The following is a 19,153-nucleotide window of genomic DNA, read 5'->3' as shown; positions in this document are numbered from 1 at the left end:
AATGCACGCGCGCTAAGTGCAAGTTTACGTCTTTAGATTCTTGTTTCCTAACAATAAATAAATAAACTATTTAAAAGTCCATTATTAAGACATTTTTAAACATTAAGTTTTGAACATTTTTTAAACAATAATTAATAATTTTGAATTGAAAGTGTTTGAAATATACCAAATATAAAGATATTGAACGATTTGAGTTCTAAGTGTTCCCATTCAAATTATTTTAGAGTAGGTAAAATTAAAAAAAAGAACAAATTTTCGAATGGAATGAAGAGGGAATTGAACTTGTATTATTGCTAAAAAAACGTTTAAAATTGAAAAAGTTTCAGACTAAAATTGTAAATATCTTACAATTTTGTTAGTAACGGGTTGAAATTGTATCATTTCTAATTCAAAACTTATTAATTGAACAATTTTATTTTGAATTGATGAATATCGAATTTAAATGATTTTAGATTGAAATTTCGAAAAAAGGAAAATTTCAGAATGTATATAATTGAATACATTCAGATTAGAATTTTTACAATTCAACGAAATTGAAATTGTATTATTTCTGATGAAGAGAGTCCGAAATTGAATAATTTAAAATACAAAACTTTGTAATTTAATTAATGATCAATTCGAAGCGATCATAGTTTCATAATTTGAAATTTAAAACTAAATTGAATGTTTCAAAGTCAAAACCTCTGAATTTATAGTTTATATTGTTTCTACATAAAGAAATTATAATTTAACATTAAAATTCACTAGACAATTTTTTCGAAGATAGAATAATAAATCACCAACCTTTAAAATTGAATTATTTGAAAAATACGATCGAAATAAAAAGCATTTTTTAATCTGAAATATTCAAAATTAAATTCTTTTTACTACGGAACGTTTAATAATAAACGAATCCGAACATCAGTTAAACCTGAAAAACATTTTTGGCCAGCAAGAATTGTGGTATTAAAACTTATTTATACTGAGACCTTTTAAAAATTCTACTAACTGTTTTAAATAAATTCAAAATCGTTTAAAAATTAATAATGTTCACATTCTGAATTATACTTTTCAAAATTCAGCGATTTCAATTTTAATTGCAAGATACAACATATAAAAGGTTGAAATTAAAAATTGAGCGTTCTTCATGAAATTTCACAACTCTAAAACTATAACCATTCGAAATTAAACAAATTATTCAATCATTAAGGTATCAATTTTGGATAGTTATATTTTTAACTATTATGATTTTGAATAACACAATTTTCAACTTATTAATTTGAAATAGTTTAATTTTTTTAATTTTATGTACAATTATTATTCATTTTTGAAATCTCCAATAACTCCCCCCCCCCCCCTAAACGTTTCGCGTATTTTGTGAATGACCCCAATTCAAATATTTACAATTTTAAATGATTCTTTTTTTTTTAATTTATAACTAAAAATTGGACCAATTTAAGATATTACGTTGAAAATTTAAAAGAAGTGCAAAAGACCGCTGTATATGATTCCAGATTTGAAAATGTACAGTTTTAAGCTTTATTGCAATTCGAAATTATTCTTTAAATATTAAGATTGAAATATTCAATATTTAGAACATCAAAAAATTAAATTTTCAACCCTCAGTCCTAATAGCTTCTCATTTCTAAGGCTTTAATTTGAGAAATTCTTTTCTTAATTGTTCTTTGTTTCAAATATATTTTGAGTGCATTTAATTAAAAATTGTTTAATTGCAAATCCTTTAAGCTGATAATTGTGCAAATATTAAATCTTTCGATTTTGTATTTTGTGATTTGAAAGAATTAAAAAAAAATAATTTTCTTCGTTTGAGATTGAAACCAAACCATTTATAATGTTTAAATATAAAATTATTAAATTTAAAGCTGGAATAAATTGAAACCAAAGACTCAAATCTTGACATTTTCAATAATGGAATATGAAACTACAATATGGTGCAATTTTAAATTGGGAACTTCAAAAAATTAAAAAACTTCATATACCAAATATCACAATTTTAGAATTTTTGTTTAACCATCTCCAAGATTCCAGAGTTTTCAATATATAACTCTGAAATTGTTGCGCTTTGAATCGCAAATCTTTAAAATTGAAGAGTTTAATTTTGAGTACCTATTTGTAATTAAAAATGTTGGCGAATTTTAAGTTTAAAAATTTAAAAAGCCGTAATTTTGATGATTTACATTCGAAATTTATTTACCTTAGAACATTTAGAATTAATAACTTTTGACTTTTAATCTTCAAAATCATCGAAAATTAGGAATTTTTATTTATACTTCTTTAAATGTAAGAATTTTTCATTTTTAAATTTACAATTAAAAGTTATGAAAGCTTCTGTTTAATTGGCGAATTTTAAATCGTAAGCATCTTCAAAAGGGATCATTGTCGAAAATGGAAGACATCAAACTCAGAATTCCAGAACGTCTTTTAAGATCATCTTATCACCATATAAAATCCAATATTAACTTTTTCAACCATAAAAGATCATTTTTCAATCAAAAATATCAACTGTCAACCAAAAATGACATAACTACATTGTTTATAAAAAAATGAATTCTTAACAAAAAAAAAGAATTTTTAACAAAATAGTTACATTTTCAACAAAAGAGATGAATTTTCAACCAAAGTGATGAATTTAAAAAAAAAACTGAATTTTCATCCAGAAGATGATTTTCTAAAAGTGAAAGAGTTAATTTCTTAATCGATGAAATAAATCTATTACCCAAAAAAATAATTTTTAACAAAATAGTTCAACTTTTAATGAAGCACCTGAACTTTTGACCAAAAAATATGTATTTTAAACAAAATAGTTGCTTTTTCAACTATATAATGTCGTTTTCAACCAAATACTAGAATTTGAACCGAACGAGATGAATTGCCAATGAAAAATATAATAGTGAATTTTTCAACGAAAATTAGTTGATTTTTCTCGTCGGATTCTATTAATTTAGTTCGCACTCAGGAGAAAAATCGAGATAAAGGGGGGAAAAAGGAGAACTCTTTAAAATTTATTATCAGGAAACATACTAAAATTTTATCTAAGTTTGTAGCATTACTTCCACTGATCGTAGTTTTTAAATCCCCCCCCCCCCCCCCCCCCCCATCATATTGGTAACGTAGTTTAGGGATGACCTGAAAGGGAACGGTTCTTCGATATTAGCATGACTCACGAACTATTTCACGCTTTGTAATCAAGTTTATGAAATAAATAAAGACAATAAAGTATAAATTAATTTTTTTCAAACTTACTCCGGGCATTATTTTACATTCTACATCCCTCATGATGGCGTCCCATGATTCTGGTTTGGCGGGTGCTTCGTTAGGTAAAAGAGGCCTTAAATAACCGGGATCGACGTTCGCTGTTACTCGTTTACCCTCCAAGGTTCGAAGATACTCACAAATATACTCCACCATTTCTTTCCCACGAACACGAAACTCTTCGATATTCATGATAAAGAAGCTAAATGCAAAAAGATCTACTTCTTATTCCTCACGAGACTCTTTTTGATTAATCGGCGTTTATCAGAAAAATATCTGCAAATTATTGTTAAACCACAATTACACCCAAAAGAACATTATTTTACGACTTTATTACTTTTGTGTATAATTTAAATAGAAAATTTTTTTTTTAACAAACGTGACTAAGGTCCAAAACAACAAAGGGGACAAATTTATAAAAAGAATCTTTACTCACTTTTAGATGATTTTGTTATAGACTAAATTAATAAACTTAAAACAGCAATACAGAGGTATCGTTTTATAGTTTTTGAAGTGAAAATGACAAATTAAAAATGAATTCGCGATCGATCTTGAATTGCTCCATTCGGGTTTGAGCAGTTGATTCAAACTCAAGTGCAACTTTCCCGAACAAGATTCTACGCTATACCCCCATGAACGGCGCAAGTCGGTTTTATGCGCGGATGTATCTTTCCCTTGCTGTTCACGCAGAAAAAAAAATTAATACGCCTATCAGGCCCAGTGGTTAATAAAAAAAATGCTTTTAAAATGTTCTTTTTGTGTTTATAAAGGTACTTAATTTTGTTTTAAATTAGATTTTTAAATTTGTTATTGAAAGGTTGCAGTACATAACTAGATAACCAACAGTTTTGCAGAAAATGGGCTTTTTCATAAAAAGTTCTTGAACAATAAAATGCATACTTTTCTCACCTCAATTCAGAAACACTTCAGCTCGGGAGTGAACTTTTGTTTGATCTTTAAATGGCGATTTCGATTTTACAGCATGTTATTTCGTTCTTATGAAAAATTCTGTTTGATGAATGATGCATGTTTTAGCTTCAACTCTGCGCGAAATGTCTAAATCAGAAGTTTGAACCAGGGATATTGTAAGAATTCATATTATTGAATTAAACTTAAATCTCGATATAAGAACGGTTTCGGGCATGGCTTAGAGTGGCCTTGATCCTGAAACGGGGGAATCCAAACCTACACAGAAAAAACAAAAGATAAAGTTTACATCGATTCCTGGTGAAAGATTCGCCGTAAGAAAAATTAACTTACCCGGATAAACTTGACATGAATCGAAGATAATTTTCAATTTTTAACCGTGTCTGGATAATCTTTCGCCTTATAATCGCTCCATTTTTATTCGCGATGTAGCTAGAATTGCGATGCCAGCGCTATCTGTCGCCGTTTAATTTTATTAAATTGGAGGGAACTGGGGATTCCCATATGTTAGTTGATCAGTTGCTTTTTGCTAAATGGTATTGAATAACTTCTTATTCCTCTACAATAATCTAATTTATTTCGGAGAAGATACTATATATCAGTAAGGACACATTTTTTCCGTATTTTCTGTTTGCTGATTCTAGATGTGTTACCGAAATTTGCTCACTTCATCGTGATGCAGTAGACGAGATCAGAATTATTCTCCTAACCTAAGTCAAACTTTCGCCGAAATAAATTAAATTTTTAAACGTTTGCAAGTCTTGCCTGCAAAAAATTCTAAGTTTTGTTTTTTCTGTGTTGTTTTAAATCTGCTGTCTCGATTTATAGCTCGAATTCACTCTTACTTTGCCGTTTTCCCATTGCTGCTAAGGATGCCGTAGCAGATAATAGTTTTTATTCCATCCTAGGATAAACTTTCGCCAAATAGCATGTAAACTTCAATAGCGGGGAATTTTACATGTAGTAAAATTTAAATTCAGTTTTTTCTGCGTAAACAGGCGATGCCGTATGAATCATTTCTGTTGGATGTAGACGCATGAGGCAACCTAATGTAGCTAACGCGACGACAGTGCAGTCCTCGAGCTTTTCGTCACGTTTTGTTGAGCACCGGCTCTCTTTCGGCCCCGCAGCTCCTCTCCTCATGAAACTGCGAAGGTCATTAATTCTTGGAATATTGTAAACCGGTGTTTCTTATATCGGGAGTTGAGTGTGTATTAATTATTCTTTTAAATTATGATAATATATAGTTGAATCAGGAATGTTGGAACTGTGAATATGGCGGTAATGACATAGGAATTAAATTTGACAGAAATTTGAAATTTAAAATGGGTTTAACAGCTTAACTAGCATTTAAACAGATTATAAGTTTCGATTTTGTATGACATCTAAAATTCATGACACATAGTTTATAGAATTAGAAGGAATTGCTTAAAAGCACTTGGACCATTAAAGTATAATTTTGGTGTGTGGGCTTCTTTGGAATTAGACATAATGGGATCAATTTGAAGTTAAAATATTCAACATTATACAAATTAAAAATTTGGTGGAGCTCAAAATTTCAATTTGTACGTTCCTTGTTTGAATACCGTAAAATGGGGCAAAGCAGAACTTTTTTGTTTTGTTTTTATAAATATATTAATAAAAGTAACTAAAATGATATAATAATGCTTTTCATGCATAATGTCCAACTCTTCCTCTTTTCTATCCTGAAGTTGAAACTTTCCATTTAGTGATAATTTAGTGATAATTAGTGATAATTTCAATTTAGTGAATAGTAGGGGGCCTATTATACAAGGTATGCACTTGGCTACGAACACGAAGGAATAATAAGGAGACCTAACTCCGTTTCCACACTTGTCAATAGAAACATTACCGTAAGTGGTATGCACATCACAGGAAGATCTTAAAACTTCGTGCGCAGGTGCGCAGTTGTCCTCTTCCTATACATGGAAAAGTATGTGAGTGAGAAAGTTTGTCAAATTGACGTAAGTTAGAGAGGTTCTGTTGGCTTGTTTTGATGCAGGTATCAAATGCCGGGTTGTGGTGCAAGTTACACGCCGAGGAAGGCGAATACACTTCGCTTTTTTAAAGCCCTCACTGTTACGTACAATAAACGTCTAATATATTTTATTATTTGACATAACTGTCATTTAATTTTAATAGAAATGATTTAGAAATTTAACCTTTACTCATTACCTGAGTGCCTGCGGAGAATTTCTCAGAGCTTCTCAGAGCCTTGAGAATCTTTACCATATACCCTGAGATTTCTATCGGTAGGGCGCTTCATTATAATATAACATTATTTGCAATTATCCGTGCTGATTAAATTGTATACATGTTTATAAATAAGCAATTTACCATTTTCTAAACTAAGTCATCTCATAATAACTTTTAATGAAATTATAATATTTTTCATGTTTACGTTTCGAAAAAACTTAAAAATTTTCAATCAAGTTATATTACTTCCATTATTTCTTTATCATATTACAAATTTAAAAGGTACTTACCTATAGTTTTCTTTCTTAAAATCTGTTCACATATTTTTCAAACAAGTACCGAAAATACTGTTTATATATTTATTTCGTGTATCTTTCGTATGATGATCAACAAAAGAACAGAACCTCTCTAACTTACGTCAAGTTGACAAACTTTCTCACTCGCGCACTTTTCCACATACAGGAAGACAACTGCGCACCTGCGCCCGAAAATTTAAGATCTTCCTGTAATGTGCCTATCACTTACGGTAATGTTTCTATTGCCAGTTTCAAATGGCTTCCCACTGGCAGTTGGGTCTCATTATTCCTTCGTGGCTACGAATCTTCTGCAAAAAACAATTGCGAACAGAAATATTTAAATAGGAAATCCAACTTTACACCATTGAGGGTCAAGTCGTTCACTTTTAATAAAAAGGAAAACACAGCTTTTCAGTAATACCAAATCGTAAAATATCATGAATTAAAAGCGTGTATAATTATTTTAGAGTATATTAAACTACTACGATTAGTAAAATCATAAAAATACGTGTCTGTTTTCACTAAAAGCATCACCTTATATGTGTTTCTTCCCATGTAAACTTATAAACACAAGGACCCAATTTTAAAAAAATGGCGATATTAGGAAATATTTTCGTAAATATCATTTTGCAACCACTCATAAGAGTATTTTATTAAAAGGGACGATCTAATTTGTGCAGATTTGGGTTTTATAATTTCTCACCATGTTCAGGTTTCACACAGAAAAAAATCTGTCTTGAAGCAAATGCATCATCCAGTTGCCTGTTTTGTTTTGAACCACTTTTATATCTTTTTTACACAAACAGAATAATTTTTCTGCAGGTTCAGTTGAAGTTTGTCGCAAAAGGATAATGTTTGTTGTACACAAATTATTTTTGAGTCAAATGAAATTCCTTTTAGACTTAAACTCAAGAGGAAATTCCATTTGGGTTGAGATGCACCCTTCTGATGCAAGAGGAAATTTCTCTGTGTGTTAATCTACAAATTCGAAAGTATTTATCAAAATAATTCTACAGCTAAAACAACCCATCTTAGCTTGCTCCAAATTTCAGATAATTTTTTCAAGTTGTACTGTGTGATAGCTATTATAAATATCTAAAAAATAGCAATTAATGTTAAGCAAGTGTTTTTTACTTGATTAAATGTATTCAATCAAAATATAGAAAATTACAGCCTTATATAAACATCATTTTTCTCCAAATTTATCCCCGCTGCTGAAGTGGATTGTCTCCAAAATCAAATTTGACGAAATTTACAGAAAAAAATTGAAAAACTTTCGGATTTTTATCCAAAAAAATAAATCATATTATTAAATATAAAATTAAGATTGGCTAATTAAAATTAAGATTAAGACTAGTTAGTTAGTTATTATTCTAAAAATGAATGCAACTGTGAGTTGTATATTAAAGTTTAAAGATTTTCCTAAATTTGTAGGCAAAGGGAATTTTTATAATAATTTTATCATTAAATTTGAAGTACTTGATTCATAAATTATTTCTAGCAATATAGATAAATTATATTAATGTATGTTTTAACCATACATTTTTTGTTATTTGAAAAATTTTCTAATATAAGAAAAATTTGGGTTTTAAGCCATCATTTCGGCAGGTTAGCGGCCCTTTTTGTCATTTAACAAAAGCCAATCAAACTTCGATTTGTATTTTTAACCATCTTGTTTTCACATATAAAAAATTATTAAATTTTTGCAAATTTTTAAATAGTTGGTTAGTTCACTTTTTTAAATAAAAATTTTATCCGATTTTCGCATTAAAACATAAATTTTGTTCAATAATTAAAACATTTAATTATTTAAGACTTTGCTAACAGCAACACAGAACAATAAGAATCACTTCTATATTATTATTGCATATTTACACTAATTACTTAACGGCTTATGAGTTCAGCTCATCGCGAATTAGATTTAATGACCTTATAGTTACAAAAACACTTTAATCAGCTTGTTGCGCTTGGTGAACTCTCCCCTGAAAATGTTGGTCAAGTCTCTCCAACATTAGTTATTGCTATCAAGGTCCTAACATGTTTAGTAATAACTGTTTCATTATTCCGACTGATTCCCGCCTCCGCACTTTGGAAGAGCCTCGGCGGTCCATGCGGTAAACACTAGCCTAACAAGGGAGTTGTTTTTCTCCGGAGAGTCGTGGGACCAGTATCTAGAGAAAAAGATTTTCTCTAAATAGCTAAAGCTGTGTTGATCTTGGTGGTTCGGAATCCACCTTAAACTGTAGGTCCCCTTCCCATCACCAAGTAAGTGTGTGGAGGGTGTGTGTAAAGGAATGTAGAAGAAAGTGCAGGAAAAAAATGTGAACCCTTAGGGGACACATTAACAGCTTCCATTCCGATTCCATTCCGCTACTTTGTGAGGAATTACATGATATGTGAGTACTCTCAAAATTTTAATTACAAGAGTAGATATATCCTTACAAAGTTAGATGAAAAAATTACATCAGTGAACACACATTTTTGAATTACAGGATATCTTATACAAGGTTAGGATTTTTCATTTCAACCTTTAAAAATTACATTATTAGTTCGAAGCTCGTATGTAAATATTTCTTTAGAATTTTTAAGGACCAATCAAATACACGTTTTTGCCAATTGTCGAATCTCGCGCTTCGTCAAGTCTCCCTAGTCTTCCCTACCTTTGAACTTTAACAACAAAGTTGAATTTGAATTGGAAGGGTAAAAAAGGATGGTGTAAATAAAATGAAACGAAATGATTAAATAATAATTTATCAATTTCTAAAGGTTGACTTTCTCTATGAAAATTTTATAATCGAAATCATCCCTCTCATGTGGTCTGCGCTGATGAAAAGTAGGATAGTATAGAAAGTGACCATCTATGTCATAATATTTGTGTGCGTGTGTGTCTTATACTCTATATATGTGCATGGGGTCGGTGGTTGAATAAACGAGCCTCGCTTCAGCGCCGATATCGTATGGGGGTAAATTCCCCTCTGTTTATAAATAGATATATTTTACTCCTCACCTACATTTACAACACTTCGGTGAAGCTTCAAACGGGAGACAACAGGTCACCGCTCAATCTCAGCAACACCCGTACCTACAACTTCTTCCGTTCCCGCCCCGTTTTTACAATCAGCAACAATTGCGCCCATCTTCTCCCTAATATTTCATTTCCTGCCATTGAATTTTTTAGAGAAGCAAGCGATGCCTGTTTTTAGTCAAATCCTAATAATACGTTCAGGCGTTAAAACATGTATACAACCGAGGGGTGATAACTCATGAAGTCCGTTGTACACTAATATCCGCTTACTTTACGAAGGCCCCTCCAAAACAGCTCTAGGTCACTTTTGCCGTGGTTGACTTTCAATGACGACGTGTTTGAAATAAACAATTTGAAAAAGTATAATTTTTTAAATACTTAAAAATTTTCACTGTAGATGCCTGCAAAATAAATTTCAATATATTCATAAATATTAACGTAAAATGTAATTGAAGATGATTGTGCTATTTCTTGTAATTTCCGTAGTAGATAATTATATTTCAGCTTAAAATCCTTGGAAAATGTAAACAAATACAATAGGGTAATAATCAACTATGCAAATCTTACAATTTATTTGTGTTTAACTAATATTGTCAGGAGATCGATTAATCGATTAATTACGTCTTTGTAGGTAAAGGCAACATTTTTATAAACTTCCGCTGGGAATCCGTACTAATATGTACATCAAATCACAGAAAAACATGGGGTACGAAATGTTTCAGGTAATCGTTCAAGTAGAGTAATATTCAGCTGATTACACCATACTAAGGTAAACTGGTAAACTTTCGGTGGTTACAGGCCTATAACGTGCTGCTTCTAGCGGAGACCGCTGGAGGCACCTGCGATTCACCACGGAAAGTTTACCTCAGTTGGGTAAACACCTCGTGGTTACCCTGCTTGACCGATTAGCTGCAACATTTCGTACCCTCAGTTTTTTTTCGCTGAGGGGGTCATAGAAGTTTTAGTAAAAAACTAATACATTTTAAACTTTTCTGAGCTAATTAAAATTCCAGTGTATTCAAAAAAAAATTCCGATCAATTTAATCCAAAATACAACTTTGTACTATATGCAAACCACAATATGTAGCTCAGTAATCTTCAATTATATTTAACGTTAATTGTTATTAATATATTAACACTTATTTCTCACGCATGCATAAACAAAATACCAAATCAATTATTGTCACTTTTTTCAATTTTTTGACATTGTTTATGTCAAAGATGTCTTCATTAAAAGTCAAGCCAAGGCAGCGAAAAATACGCAAAAATACCACGCTTTTCATCTTTTCGCGAAAGTTATTTTTCAAAAAAATTTTTGTGCATAGACAAATGTGGAATTGAGGTCCGTTAAGCTGGCAGGACCACATTGCAAAAATGAACTGAAAACCTACAGGGAATTTAGGGCTCATTTAGGGCTAATTTAATGCCCCATTGCTAAATTTAATGCTCTTTATTTAAACAAAAAAATCGGTGGTCATGCTAGCTCAACGTTAAGCTAGCAGGACCACACAGAGAAAGAAACGACTTAGACATTATTTCTTTCTACAATAATTTAGGGTTCATTTAGGGCTCATTTAGGGCTCACCTAATGCCCTATTGTCAATTTTAATGCTCCGTTTTTTTTTAAAAAAAACCTGTGGTCATGCTATCTTAACGTTAAAATAGCAGGAGCACACAGAGAAAAAAACAACTCAGGCATTATTTCTTTCCACAATAATTTAGGGCTCACCTAATGCCCTATTGTCAATTTTAATGCTCCGCACTTTTTCAAAAAAAACCTGTGGTCATGCTATCTTAACGTTAAGCTAGCAGGACCACACAGAGGAAAAAACGACTTAGGCTTTAATTCTTTCCACAATAATTTAGGGCTCATTTAGGGCTCACTCAATGTCCAATTGCCAAATTTGATGGTACGCATTAAAAAAAAAAACTGTGGTTCTGCTTTCTTAACGTTAAGCTAGCAGGAGCACACAGAGAAAAAAACGACTTAGGCATTATTTCTTTCCACAATAATTTAGGGCTCATTTAGGGCTCACTCAATGTCCAATTGCCAAATTTGATGGTACGCATTTAAAAAAAAACCTGTGGTTCTGCTTTCTGCTTTCTTAACGTTAAGCTAGCAGGACCACACAGAGAAAAAAACGACTTAGGCATTATTTCTTTCCACAATAATTTAGGGCTCATTTAGGGCTCACTCAATGTCCAATTGCCAAATTTGATGGTACGCATTTAAAAAAAAACCTGTGGTTCTGCTATCTTAACGTTAAGCTAGCAGGACCACAAAGAGAAAAAAACGACTTGGGCATTATTTCTTTCCACTATAATTTAGGGCTCATTCACGGTTCACTTAATGCTCTATTGTCAAATTTATTGCTTCGCAATTTTTCGAAAAAACCTGTGTTCCTGCTTTCTTAACGTTAAGAAACCAGAACCACAGGTTTTCAAGAAAATAATACGTGCCATCAAATTTGGCAAGAGGACATTAAGTGAGCCCTGAATGAGCCATAAATTATTGTAGAAAGAAATAATTCCTAAGTCGTTTTTTTCTCTGTGTGGTCCTGCTAGCTTAACGTTAAGATAGCATAACCACAGTTTTTTTTCGAAAAATTACGGAGCATTAAATTTGACAATAGGGCATTAAGTGAGCCCTAAATAAGCCCTAAATTTTTGTGGAAAGAAATAATGCCTTAGTCGTTTTCTGTGGACCTGCTAGCTTAACGTTAAGATAGCAGAACCACAGTTTTTTTAAAATGCATACAATTAAATTTGGCAATAGGACATCAAGTGAGCCCTAAATGAGCCCTAAATTATTGTGGAAAGAAATAATTCTTAAGTCGTTTTTTTCTCTGTATGGTGCTGATAGGTTAACGTTAAGATGGCAGAACCACATGTTTGTAAGAAAAAAATTCGTGCCATCAAATTTGGCAATAGGACATTAAGAGAACACTAAATGAGCCCTAAAAGTAGTGCAAAGAAATATTGTCCAAATCATTGTTTTCTTTGTGTGTTCCTGCTATCTTAACGTTAAGATGGCAGAACCACAGGTTTTTAAGAAAAAAATGCGTGCCATCAAATTTGGCAAGAGGACATTAAGTGAGCCCTAAATGAGCCCTAAATTATTGTGGAAATAAATAATGCCTAAGTCGTTTTTTTTCTCTTTGTGGTCCTGCTAGCTTAACGTTAAGATAGCATGATCACAGGTTTTTTCGAAAAATTGCGGAGCATTAAATTTGACAATAGGGCATTAGGTGAGCCCTAAATGAGCCCTAAATTATTGTGGAAAGAAATAATGCCTGAATCGTTTTTTTCTTTGTGTGGTCTTGCTATCTTAACGTTAAGATAGCATGGCCACAGGTTTTTTTTGAAAAATTGCGGAGCATTAAATTTGACAATAGGGTATTAGGTGAGCCCTAAATGAGCCCTAAATTACTGTGGAAAGAAATAATGCTTAAGTCGTTTCTTTCTCTGTGTGGTCCTGCTAGCTTAACGTTAAGATAGCATGACCACAGGTTTTTTCGAAAAATTGCGGAGCATTAAATTTGACAATAGGGCATTAACTGAGCCCTAAATGAGCCCTAAATTATTGTGGAAAGAAATAATGCCTAAGTCGTTTTTTTCTCTTTGTGGTCCTGCTAGATTAACGTTAAGGTAGCATTACTACAGGTTTTTTCGAAAAATTGCGGAGCATTAAATTTGACAATAGGGCATTAAGTGAGCCCTAAATAACCCCTAAATTATTGTGGAAAGAAATAATGCCTGAATCGTTTTTTTCTTTGTATGGTCCTGCTATCTTAACGTTAAGCTAGCATGACCACCGGTTTTTTTGTTTAAATAAAGAGCATTAAATTTGGCAATAGGGCATTAAATTAGCTCTAAATTCCCTATAGGTTTTCAGTTCATTTTTGCAATGTGGTCCTGCCAGCTTAACGGACCTGTGGAATTGTCTTTTGCGTAAAATGAAATAAATTTGTCCGTTTTTAAACTATTTTTAGATCTTACACACCACGAAATTTTGTTGTCTGAAAAACAGTCACAAATTTTGTTAAGAAGATTCTAATTTCAGTACGATTTTTCAAAATTTTACATTATTATAAAATCATTACATATAGATGGACAGGGGGGATAGAAAAAACGTGACGCATTTTATTTTAAATATAAATTATAAACCATGTGAAATTGGTTTTTTTTTTAAATAAAAGTGAGCCCTAATGCCCTAACTTTATCAACAGAGTTTCGTGGCATTCTGCATGACATGGCACATTTGACGACATTAGTGTTTTCGGAGGTGTAACGTTTTTTCCGTCGCTTGTGGAAAATCGTGTGTGAATGTGTTGTTAAATGTTGATTTCCCGATAATTTTCAATATTTTTGGGATCTCAATATAGCTAAAAATCACAAAAAACGAAGCACTTCTTCAAATTTGAATATCAACATTTTTTTTAGATTTAAATTATCAATATAAATAGTTTAAAGCAAGTCAATTTATATATGTTTACCGCTAATTCCGTTAAAATATTTCCTACCATCCCTAATTGACTTTAAAGTTTTTAAAATTAAAAGAAGTAGACTTTCGATATTTTCTTAGAGTCACGGTAAATTTCTCAACTATTTTTCCATATAATCTATAATAAATGTCCATATAATGTGTGCCGATAACAAATAATTTTTACTGACTTTGAATTACAAGAAAATATTTTAAAGTGATATATTGCTCTTTATTTGATTAATTATCAATTAATTATTAATTTTTTGCTATGTAGGTACAAATCCACTTGCTTCAAACTATTTTTTCTAATCATTTATATACCGAAAATTAATTTTATTGTGAAATAAAGAGCAATATATCATTTTAAATATTTTTTTGTAATTATAAGTCAATAAAAATTATTTTAATCTCAACATTTCTAATGTATTATTGTTGCAATATATTAGAAATACATTCCCATTAATGCAATGCAAACATTAAATGGTAAAATAATCGATAAATTTACGGTGTCTCTAAACAAATATCGAAAAGTCAACGTTTTTCGATTTTTCTAAACTTGAAAGTCTATTGGGGAAAATAAAACATATTTTAACAGAATTATCACTATACAGATATAAATCGACTTGCTTTAAACTATTTTTATTAATAGTTTAAATTTAAAAAAATGGTTGCTGTTCAAATTTGAAGTGCTTCGTTTTTTAAGGTTTTTAGTTATATGTATGCTGCGGAGAGAGAATTCATTTTTTTATGAAATTTTACGGGAGTGTTTTTGACTTCCAAAATAAAGTTTTCATTGCTATAAAAACTTCGCGCAAGCAACTTTTTTTTGATACGCCCTAATAAAAAATCCATATACAGGAAGTTGATTGTTATAATTTTTTAATTATAAATAATTTTTGGAATAGATCGAATTTTGAAGATTATTATTTTTAAAGAAATTAATTAAAATAGGAAATTATTATTGATAATTTTTAGAGAATCTGTTAACAATATCAGGGTGGTTTTTTAAATTAACCAACCTAAATATTGGGATCAGCAAAAAAGTTTTGCTTTTTAGTTAAAATTATTGTCTTTCATTTTTATTATAAAGAATAATTTTTTTATCCTTGTCACTTTTTTCGTTACACAGTAAACCCCAGGAATAAATTTTATCTTTAAATTGGATAAAAAGGCTGCAGCACGTTTATCCAACGAAAGATAAATTTTATCTGACGAAAATATTTCTTTGACAAATGTGATATGTCAAACGGGTGCGTCTAGGTTCACCGAAAAAATTTCTTCCCTAAATTTGAAAATACTCGCGGTATTCATTTTTTAAATCGCTTCACTTTATTTAAATGGTTTCAAAAAAAAAATCATTCACCTAAACTTACAGAATACATATGCTGCACTTTGATTAGTTTATACTTTATAATGTACACTCAGCCAACTTCAATCCTTTACTTTTGTTGAAGAAACCTTTAGTTTCTGTCGACCATGATGAAGAATTCAAAAATTGTCAACAAAACACTATAAAGTATAAACTAACCAAAGTGCAGCCAATGTCAAATAAATATTTTCGGCAGATAAGTTTCATATTTTATCAGATAAATGTTATCTTTCGTCAGATAAACATGCTGCAGTGTTTTTATCAAATTTAAAGATACAATTTATTCCTGGGGTTTACTGTTTAATGACTGCAAAATTAGGCTAAGTAATTGGGTAAAGGTCTAAATTAACCCTGAAACATTTTAGTTCTCTAGTAGTATAAAAAAACGGAGAAAGAGAAAAATGAGATGTTTGTTTTGGTTGACTTTTTCCTTTTTTCTTCAATTGTTATTTTGTTTTGTCTTTAATGAGCCGAAAAGTGAGGTAGTTTGGAAGTCTGGTTCTTAATCGTGAATCTTTTTCATGCTCATATTGCATAAAATTATTCATGAAAAAATAGATTTATTTTCAATTGAAAAAAAAACATATTTTTCATTTTTTAGTACATGTGTTGATCCTTAGTATTTCCGAAATCTTTTATGTATTTTTCCATAAATTCTCTCTTTCTATGGTTGCTTTCATTACATAAAATGTTCGCGTCATCGCCATAAAACACATGTTCATGTGTGATTCTATTTCATGAAAGAACGCTGGGTCATTTCTCATTTCTATAAAAATTGTTTTGGCTTCATCTCTTCTTATCCTTAGCGGTCGTCTTGTTCGACCTGAATATTTCGCCTTACAACTTCATCTCATTTTATAAACTACACTCTGCTTTTCCATGCTTACCCCTATGCCTTTTCTCAGTTTAAGAATTCTGTTAAATTTTGAATGGAATTCTATAAATGACATGTAAACCCATTTTTCGTAATAATGATTACAAGGCTTTTGACATTTTTGCAAAATAAGGTAAAACAACCATGTTGATTCTATTGAATTCTCTCTCATCTCTTTGTTGTTCTGATTGTCTTTTCGATTTATTTGATGAGTTTTGTTTTCACATCTTTTTTTATGAAAGAAGATGGATAGTGGTTTAAGAAAACCTATATTTCTTAGCGATGATGTCAAGGCTTTTGAAAGTTTTCAATATAAGGTAAAAACAACCGTGTTGAACTTATTGAATTCTCTCGTCTCTTTGTTGTTCTGGTTGTTGTGTCTTCGATTTATCTGATGAATTCTGTTTTTTGTATGTTCTTATATGGAAGGGGTAGATAGGGGTTCCAAAAAAGAATCTGTTTACATAATACTATATTCTTTTTATGCCATTTTTTATGTAACAGCATGTTTGAATTAATCTTAAGCCCGAAAATTTTAGTTTATTGTCTTTTTCAGTTTTTAAAGAAAATTTCAATCTTGGTTGTATACTGTTAAAAGCATTTAAAATGTTATTAATTTTATTTGTCTCTATACATAGAAATGTTTATAAAATTTCCCATCCAATTGACTTTTTTTTGTGTGGAATGTTAGTGTTAGGAAACATCGCTATTGCATCAAAGGAATGATCTTATAGAATCGTGATTCCTTCAAAAAGTTCTAAGAAAACTGTAATATTTTTTACTGAAGTTTTCGAAATTGTTATTGATTTTTCAATTATGTAACTAAGTAATTCTTCTAATTTCGTTGTTTGAGAACCTATTGTTGTAAACCGTGCACTCTTATTGCGTTCGTAGCTTTCAGCGGTGCCTTCATATTTCTGGGCCAAATTCTTTCGGAATCTCCTGAAATATCTGAAGTCACATGAATTCATATGCAGTCACTTGTAATCACTGCAATTCTATTAAAATCTCTTGAAGACAGTGGAATCTTTTAAAATTACTGAAATACCCTGAAGTCATTGAAATATCCTAATGAGTTTTCAACCATTCGTATACAAGATTTTGGGAAGCTAACAGAGAAAGGCTTTGTAAAAGAATTTTTTCATTTAGGAATAATACAAAATCAAGGTTGAAGTTTATTAGTGTTAAAGAATTTATATAAAAAGTGTAAAATGTTCAAGAACGTTATAGAATGTATTGAACTACAAATATAAATAGTAAAAAATACAATAATTTTTGCGTAAATGAATGAAGTGGCGCAGTTTCAAGTAGAAAAGTACATTTTTAGTCAGTCTATAATGTATAGCCATCATCGACCCAATTTTGATAGAAAAGAATACCAACATATTAGAAAATAGAAATAATGAAATTTTGATGAATATAGGTAATACAAAAATAAAAAATTCAGTTCCGTGTAGGAAACAGTTCATTTTTAAGTAGAAAAGTACGTTGTTAGTTAGACTATAATGTGTAGCCAACATCGACATACTTTATATACGAAAAAATACCAATATGTTAGATAATTAAAATAATGAAATGTTAATTAATATACGTAATACAAAAATAACAAATTCCGTTCTGTGTAGGAAGCGGTTAATTTTTAAGTGGAAAAATACAGATTTAGTCAGCCTAAAATGTAAAGTCAAACAGAACTTATATCTTAATCTTTGACTCCAAAATTACTTGAATCCTCAATTACAACAAATTTATTTTCAACTAAATAGTTACTATTTTAATCGAAAAGGGGTGAAATTTTTACAGAAAGATATGAATATTCAAACCAAAAAGATGAGTGTTCAACAAAGTAGTTTAATTTTCAAAACAAAAACAGTATTTTTTCCGATATTAATTCACCTGATTGCTCCTAGATTTTATCACGCTTTTGGCGCGAGAACTAAGATCTCGGAATCCTTTGTAGGCCAGCCTCGTTCGCTCTTGGGTCTCGAATTCTTTGCTTTTAGATCATAGAGTCCGAGACTTTAAAGCATGTAAAAGTTGTAGCTCTAAAATCACGCTTTTTCGTGAATTAATCTCTTGACATTTCTCTCCATGTAGAATGAAAACAAAATTAATCAAATTCTTGAATTTTTCGCAAATGAAAAATACATTATTCAACGAAAGAGTTGAATTTTCATCCAAAAAATATGACTTGTAGTAAAATGATTGAATTTTCAACAAAAATATTGAATTTTGAACCAAAAAAGATGTATGCTTAACCAAAAGTTCAACAGATTTTTCCAAAAGATTTTTTTCGGCTGAAAAGAAAGAAATTTGGAAGACTGCGAAGCTTGCAATAAATAAATATGAATTGTGATGATTTAGAAACTAAATAATAAAATTTTAAATAAACATTAAAATTTATTATAATAAGAAATTAAAGAAATATATAAAAAATAAATAGAACAAATATAAAAAATTGAATGAAATTGACGTCAAAATTGTAAATTAGAAATTGAAATCTTTTGCAAATAAATAATTTTACAGAGTTCAAGTTCTTAAACTCCCAAATTAAAAATAAAAGGACAAGATAAAAATTCCCAAATTTGAAAATTGTAATCCCATATTTCGATTTTCAATTCGGTACACCGTTATAAAATTCTTCCGAAACATAAGTTTAAAGAATGATGCATTTTTAATTGGATGGGATATTGAAGAGCAGTGTTCTCAT

The 19,153-nt window shown here is 30.4% G+C and overlaps 2 protein-coding genes across 2 annotated transcripts in view; one reads left to right on the top strand and one right to left on the bottom strand.

The window, feature by feature from the left end:
• LOC117177929 (tyrosine decarboxylase-like) overlaps window positions 1-3,444 on the bottom strand; it is an 8,098-nt gene extending 4,654 nt beyond the window's left edge. The window contains exon 1 of the mRNA XM_033369048.1: window positions 3,244-3,444. Coding sequence (XP_033224939.1) covers window positions 3,244-3,444 — 201 coding nt within the window. The remainder of the gene's footprint in view (window positions 1-3,243) is intronic.
• LOC117177930 (ribonuclease P protein subunit p25-like protein) overlaps window positions 1-19,153 on the top strand; it is an 82,538-nt gene that overhangs the window by 15,504 nt on the left and 47,881 nt on the right. The window lies entirely within an intron of this gene.

This window comes from Belonocnema kinseyi, chromosome 8 (genome assembly GCF_010883055.1).
Source record: "Belonocnema kinseyi isolate 2016_QV_RU_SX_M_011 chromosome 8, B_treatae_v1, whole genome shotgun sequence".
In the NCBI taxonomy this organism is placed as follows: domain Eukaryota; kingdom Metazoa; phylum Arthropoda; class Insecta; order Hymenoptera; family Cynipidae; genus Belonocnema; species Belonocnema kinseyi.
The sequence above is the reverse complement of the archived record's forward strand: the minus strand, read 5'-3'. Positions and strand labels throughout refer to the sequence as shown.